Below are 8074 nucleotides of genomic sequence, written 5' to 3'. Positions count from 1 at the left end.
CAGGAACCGATCCATGGCATATATATGAAAGAATAGAATTTGGCCCCTGGCAATTATATGTAAGACCAGTATCTGACCCCTGGCATTTGTAAGTAGGATGCTAGTTGTCTTCATGATATTTACATGGAAGACCAAGATATGACCCTTGTCACTTGTATGTAAGATCGAGATTTAGCCCTCGACATTGCAATGAAAGACCATGATTGGCCCACGGCAGAAAGTGACTGTAAAAAAAATGTTTCGGCCCATAACATTCACTATCATATGTATGATATGTGGTATTTTGGGGGGAATCACTAAGTTTTGTGCTTACGATTTCATGTTTAAATGTTTTTAGGTTTTCTTACATAAAAGAAAGAGCGTGGCTCGATTGCATCACATCCATTAGAGATTTCCGCACATAATAACTTCTTGATGATATCCTGATAAATGTTTTGAATCAAATGGTTTTATCTAGATATTTAAAGCTGTAATTCGAATAAATATTTTTTTTAAATCAAAATTTTATGTTTGAAATTTGGGATGTTATAGTTTTACCAATTTAGACATTAGTAATTGAGTTTAGAAGTTTCTAACTTTAATATCGGAAACCTCCTCCCTCCTTTTGTAATATTTTCTTTAATTTTATTAATAGAAAAATTCTAAATTTGAACATTCTTGTTCCCCGAGAGCTCGATACATTTATTTACCATCACTAAACTTTTAGACGATCGGGTTCACCACATGTGTGTGCTAGTTGAGTTGTGATAGATTAGGATTAATAAAACTTGATAAAAATTTTGTATAAAAAACACATCATCAGTCCATTTATCACATGTATGATTTCCAATGCTCTCCTTAAGGCGATTTTAAAGTTCTGAAGTTTAGAACTTGAAGCAAATCAAAAGGGGATGCAAGGGAAGAAAATAATCAAGCCATCTAAGTGAATCAAGGTACCTTCTTTCACCTCTAGTTAAGCCTCAATGTTCAACAATGGTGGAGGTCGAAGAAATTTACTAGAACTTTTTTCAAGTGCTTCGAATTTCCAAGTTTGATATTGTTATGAGTATCATGATCATGATTCTAAGCTTATTTTGATAAATATATGGTTGAATTCTTAAATTTGAAGAATATGAACTCAAACCCTAATTGGGTAAGTTGTTAGATAAGTGAAATTATTTCTTAATGAATCAAGACATAATTATGAGATACTCGTAGAGCTTAATTGATTTTGTTCACAGAAGTTTGGAATGAGAAATTCATATGATCAAGTGTATGATCATTTTAAATATGAGTTGGAATTAATCTCTTTATGGATTAAGACATGTTGTTAAGAGCTTAATGTGCTATTTGAATAAGTTTTGGCAAGGAGATTAATTAAACTGCACCAAGTGAAGGATAAAAGTCAAAGTAATAGACAATCTTCACTAACTAAATGAGATGAGTTTTATGAAGCTTTTTAACTAGGAGTATATAACTTAATGAATTAAGAACTTTTTTTAAAGATACTATTTATAAAGTTAAGTAATATACATGTTTATGTTTATGGGATTTTGAAATAAATAAGCCTATGTTATAAATTTTGGTAAATGACTCGTGTTATACATGGTTGACTTGAAATTACTTAATATTGTTATGATTAAATTGTAAAGCATGACATTGTATGTGATTGAATCTTGGAAAGAAAAATGTGATCATGCATCATCGAGTGAACTCCATAATAATGTAAAAGAAATGTAAAAGTCGGCTAGCCTATGATGTCCCACAAGGTGACTAATGAGACTCTGTTGGGAGAGTACCTTTCATCACGAAGCAGGATTCTTTGAACGATGAGGCCATAATATGATGATTTGTTTTCATGTGGTAGTCAACAACTACATTAGCACAAGGTGACTTTTTGGTCCTTATCGGACCCAAGGATATAAAACGAAAATGGAAATGACTAATGAAACGGAACGAAACCTGTAAGTTTGCATTGTGTGAAAACATGCATTGCATAGTTAGAAATCATTTTAAAGTTATTGAATTTTTTTGGGCAAATGACATAAAAGCCCTTAAGTTTTCACAAAAATATCGGTTTTACCATTGGACGTGTTTTAGGTCCAGTAAAACCGGATATTTTGTTTAATTTGCTCATTTATATACCTTTTTAGCCGGTTTCCAGGTAATTGGTCATACCGGTTACCTGATATCAGTAAAACCCTTGAGTTTTCAAAATTGTTCGTTTTTATCCTTAAATTTTCAAAATTATTTGGATTTATCAAATGTTTAAAATGTTTTAGGTCTAAACCTATATGACTCTGGATCGTATGCAAAAAACTAAAAACCGAAAAGATCAGCAACGAGGTTTTGAAGAGCCCGGACATAGTTTATATATCCACGGTTTTACTATGATTTTTGCCTACATCATAGCATCCCATATATGTCTTTTGGAAACAATAAAAAACGTTTTGTGTTTGTTCGTTGGGACCATATTTTGATAGATGTGCATAATGCCAGAAAATATTATAAAATGATAGTGCAAATTAAAACGTCGGCTGTTACAAGTAAATTGTTATTTTATATGGATTTAACATAAAGAAAAACGAAAAGTTTTCAACTTTGAAAATCAAACCCCAACAAAATCATAGTAAAAAATTACTTTTGGACTTCATTAAAATAATATAAACAATATTTACAGTTTTATAAAAACATCGGTACTAGATGCATAAACAAAATTGATTCAGAATTTGTAGGTTCAAATCAAATTTTGCATGTACGTACGGTTTGGTTTTATATTATTAGTTAAAAGTTAAATAAAATTGTTTATTCAAAAAATAGGTAGTCCTAACTTCTGTTCAAATCTAAGCCATCAACACTAGAAAAGGACTAGGTCACTTTTATGAACTGCGAGAGTGGAAACATAAAAGTCAATGGTTCAATTGTCTTTTGATACTATATTAGAAAATATTATCAGATTAAAATAAAAAGATTATTTAAATAAGTAAAATATTATCTCCTACTTACATTATAAAACTCTACGTGGTTATTATAAAGTACTATTTGCCAAGAACTTCATATCAGTAAAAGTATAAATATATTCATATAATTAAATTAATAACACAGTTTATATCTTATATCTTATAGATTTCTTTTTTGCTAGAATTTATGGTGTTCTCATATATCCTTTTCGTTCCCTATTTTTAGTGGTTAGACTTGACGTTTAATAAAAATATGTATTCTTTTTTTTTTTTTACAATTTAATTGTTTAATTATTAGTATTCAATTTGAACCTACCCATTATTTTATTTATAAAGTTTTGTACTTTATCTATTATCCAATATTATTAATCTATTATTAATAATACAAAATTACAATACAATATCTTGATTATAAAAACATACATACACGCATGCATGTGTTAAAAACAATTGATTTCTAAAAATCCAATAATTGAAAATTAAAATAAAATAAAATTTTACAAGCTATACTTCATGTTCTTACATCATTTATAAAGTCTAATAAGTTAAACAAATATAAAAGAAAATTTTCATGATAATCCTTATAAAAGCCAAGTGGGAATACAGCATTTATTTTGTCATTTATATGTCTGTGATAAAATATCTTTTAACTTATATTAGGAGATAGATGTTTTTTTGTTACATGTTAAATTCAATAATTTAGCTTATTAGGTTTATAGAATTCAAATATACCTACATTTTCAGAGAATGCAACATTCTCACAAAAGAAGTAAACTAAGATTGTGTTTGTATGTAGTTTTTAAGAACCTTTAATTCTAACTTTTTGAAAAAACTCAAAAAAAAATAATTTTTTCGTTCACCAAGCTTATAGTTTTTAGTTATACAAAAAAAAATCCAAAATCATTTCAAATAACATTTAACAAAAAGAAAACTCTTTTATAATTTTACAAACTGACTTAATTTTCATTTTTAAAATCAATGATATTTTTTAGATAAGTTTTTTATATAATTTTATATATTTTAAAATTTTTTAATTATTTTTATCAAACATTTATATACGTATAAAAGCTATAAGCTATAAAATATTTTTCCCAAAGAGCCTCTATTCAAATCAATTTTTTTACATACAGTTTTATTTTATGATTTTTTTTTTCTTTTGAATCTTTAACTTCAAGTACAAACACATTTTCACAAAATCCATTGCAATTAATAATTATTTTATAATAATTTGATTGAGAAGAAAGTACATGTTTAATTCGGTTATAAATAAGCGCACACAGGACATGCTTAGATAAGGAAGTGACCAACTGTTCCATTTTTCACTCGCCCCCTTCCTTCCATTTTCGCCGGAAAATTCTCTATTTACAGAGAGATGTTTGCAGAAGAAAATGGCTTACATGGAGACCCAAGGATAAAGGCCATTTCAGATGCCATAAGAGTCGTTCCTCACTTCCCTAAACCAGGTATTTTGCCTTGTTTTTTCACTCTGGCTTTTCGTCGAACAGGTTGTGTTCTGATTCGTCAACTCCATCTTTTCTTCAGGGATAATGTTTCAAGATATAACAACGCTGTTGTTAGATCAAAAGGCGTTCAAATACACCGTTGATATCTTTGTCGATCGTTACAGAGATAAGAAAATTTCAGTAGTTGCTGGTATTATTTCTGTTCACTCCTCTTATAAGCTTTCATGCATAGATTCTCTGTTAAACATGTGCTTCTTCCTTGTTTGGTTTCTCTGCAAAATTTAGGGAAAGGAATATGATACTCCACCAGTTCATCTTATTCTATTTGCATGAGTAGATCAGTGTGTCAGTTTGTGAGTAGTTTATTTCATGATTTTTGAATTCTTTTTCGATGATTTGGTTTCTGTCAATGACTATTATCCCAAAACATTTTTCCTTTCAATAAAATGTTCTGTGAAAGAGGAAAAATACATGCTCCAATTGCTGAAATTAGGGTTCTTAACATTTAGGAATTTGGTGGACCAATTTGTTGTTTCTCAGGTCGATATCTTAGAAGATGTTCATCTTTTCAAGAACACTGTTAAATCCAACATTGTGGCAACGATTTAACCTTTTCTGGATAATAAAATAAAAATAATAGAATATTTCATGTTTGATCTTTGACCTTTGTGGTCAAATCAATTAAATCAATTTAAACTTATCCAATCTGCCCCAAGATCCTAACTTTTTTTTTCCCTTGTGTATTTGTGGATTAAGTAATGTAAAGTTTTGTTATTTGAGGATTTAAACTTTAAAAGGGGTCTTTTATGTAAAAATTTCTCAACAATAAAATACAAACACTTTGTTCTAATAAAAATTTAACCTATTTTGGCTTGATATTATAGAGACAAAATATCATTAACATTATATGAAGTACATTTGGTAGCTCTTTTTATTATCTATTGTTCCTATTCATCCCCCCCCCCCCCCCCCCCCCCCCCCCCCCTTAGATTTTTTAAGAATGAATGATGTAATATGTGGGCCCCAGAACATATCACATGGATTGTTCATATCTAATATGAAATTAACATATCAATGCTGTCATTATGCGTGGATTAAATATTAACGACGTTTTTTTTAATGTGACAACTAACCTTGTTAGTTAGCTAAGATTTTTTAGAGACAAAAAATTTGCAATATCAATTACATCAATCACGACTAATCTATTGATTCATTATTGATTGATGACAAAACATAAGCTGAATTTATTAAAATATGGCCTTACAAATGAAAGCTCTGTTTATATATTTACTCTTTCGTATAATCATATTTTTATGGATGTTATTTGCAATTATTATCTTGAATAGCGATTAAAGAAAATTCAATAATAATACATAAAATATAGGAGTGGAAGCTAGAGGATTTATATTTGGCCCTCCAATTGCATTGGCTATTGGTGCTAAATTCGTTCCATTACGCAAACCAAAAAAATTGCCAGGTATGCAGTTAATCTTTTAGATTTTTAAAATTTTTTTTTTTTTAAAATATAATAACTTGACACCAATAATTCATCTACTATTCTTATACAAGATCGGCTTCTTATATATATATTATTATAAAGTTGTTAACTTTAGGGAAAATCTTGCCTTTTGCCCCTTGGTTCAAGGGTGATATTTTTGCCAAAAATGTATGGAAATTTGTGGTCCCCATAATTTAACTTTTTCCCTTTTTTATAAAACTAAAAATTAACTTTTTTTAACAAATCATATTCAATAAATCAATATTGATCTCATTTGGAAGAAGACATCTATTTTAGTTTTAAATGAGTATTTCATTACAAATAATTTTGTATGTATTTGATTATAAATTATAATAAAAAGTTGTAAATTGTACTTCCTATATAAATGTAAATTTAAAACAATCTTATATGTAAACCTAGTACTCTAGTATTGGTGGGACCCATTTATTTATTATTATTAGTATTATTATTTTATCAAACATAAAACAAGTTGTTTCTTATTCTTCTGTGTACCTGATTTACATCTGTCTGATATAACTCTAACCTGCTTCGAATTTTAGGTGAAGTTATATGTGAGTCATATGTGCTCGAGTACGGTACGGATTGTCTAGAGATGCATGTTGGGGCGGTGCAACCCGGGGAAAGCGTGTTGATTGTAGACGATCTAGTGGCCACAGGTGGGACCCTCTCGGCAGCCATAAGGCTTTTAGGTACATTTTTTATATTCAAAATAGCATCTTACTTTTACTTTTATCCCAATAATAAAAACACATTTTCAACATGTTTTTTTTTTTTCTAGAACGTGTTGGAGCCGAGGTTGTTGAATGTGCATGTGTAATTGGATTGCCACAAGTCAAGGTAATAAAATTTATTGTTCACTATTTTTTTTATATTCTTTTGTTCTACTTGAATTTAAAGTTACGTGTCAACAGGGTAATTGGAGGCTAAATGGAGTACCACTGTATGTTCTCGTGGAGCCTCGCCTAACCGACTTGGTACTTTTTTTTTTAGTAATGACCGAATTACCCTTGAGTAGTTTTTTTTTATGCTTGAATGTTATTTAAACAGGAATGTAGCTTGTGAGAGATGTTGAAGAAAATATTATTGGGAAAGCGTTTGGGGTTTTGGAGTTGTGGGGAGAGATGGAATTTGTGTATTTGTTGGGGACTCTTGAGGTCTTAAAACATCACTTGAGCTTTTCAGAAGTATTGGTTTTGTGGGGAGATGGTGGCATTGGTGTAATTGTTAGGGTTTTTTTTGGGGTTATTAGGGATTTTACCCGTTGGAAGATTAGCTTTATGGGTGCATTTTGTAGGTGGATACATTACTTTAATTGGATTCAGAAGTTGGATTATGAATATATGGTTTAGTGATTTCTTCATGAATCATCATTGGTTTTAACTTTTAATTGAATTCACAACTTTTTCTTCCATCATAAAAAATACCACAAAAGACTGATAATGATTGTGAATTAGCAAGATATGCATTTTACCTGATAAAAATCGCTTCGCAATTTTTGTTGTACTATTGTTTTAACTACTAACAATGATTGTACACATGGGGAATGATACTGCGATTGCTACCTTGTGGGAAAAATTAACCTTAAGTTGCACGTTGGTGTGTTGGCCCCATTTTTTACCCAATAATAATACTCGTTGAAACAATCTTTGAAAGGTTGTAAGTCTTCCACGATTTTCTCGTTACGACGTATTGAAAACATGCTATCATTAATATTCCAAATTCATGTGTTAAAGTCCACTACAACGGTCGCCCAATGACTATTGTTGTAGTTAATGAGAAGCAAAACATGTATAATAATATGAACATTATATTAAAAGATTCTAAATTACAAATAATTTAAGGTTTATATTATAAAAAAAAAAAAAAAAAAAAAAAAAGAAAAAAAAAAAAAGAAAAAAAAGAAGAGTACATGCCAAATCAAAGAGAAATTAAATAGCCTAATTAACATGCCAAATGAAATATTACCCTAGTGGACCATTACCAATTAGGATCTATAGCGAGAGTAAATTTTCTCCTGACCATTTGTCACGTTTACACCGCTTCACATGGTTCAATGTCTCTAGACGGGTTCTTTCTTTATTTCTTCTACACCCTCTTCAACATTTGCGCCTGTTTTTTCTTGTCATATGTTTTTCTTTTGATTTGCTCCGCTT

The 8074-nt window shown here is 29.7% G+C and overlaps 1 protein-coding gene across 1 annotated transcript; it reads left to right on the top strand.

Moving 5' to 3' along the window:
• The first annotated feature begins 4225 nt into the window (after positions 1–4225).
• Positions 4226–7288, top strand: LOC111898891 (adenine phosphoribosyltransferase 5). Its single transcript, XM_023894780.3, has 7 exons — positions 4226–4402; positions 4482–4592; positions 5787–5879; positions 6461–6610; positions 6700–6758; positions 6833–6895; positions 6969–7288. The coding sequence occupies exons 1-7, from the start codon at positions 4312–4314 to the stop codon at positions 6981–6983; spliced, it is 582 nt and encodes a 193-aa protein (XP_023750548.1). The 5' UTR covers positions 4226–4311; the 3' UTR covers positions 6984–7288.
• The last annotated feature ends 786 nt before the right edge of the window (positions 7289–8074 follow it).

The sequence above is a fragment of the Lactuca sativa genome, chromosome 4, assembly GCF_002870075.4.
Source record: "Lactuca sativa cultivar Salinas chromosome 4, Lsat_Salinas_v11, whole genome shotgun sequence".
NCBI classification, from domain to species: domain Eukaryota; kingdom Viridiplantae; phylum Streptophyta; class Magnoliopsida; order Asterales; family Asteraceae; genus Lactuca; species Lactuca sativa.
Note: the sequence above shows the minus strand (reverse complement) of the source record. Positions and strands in the feature narration are given on the sequence as shown.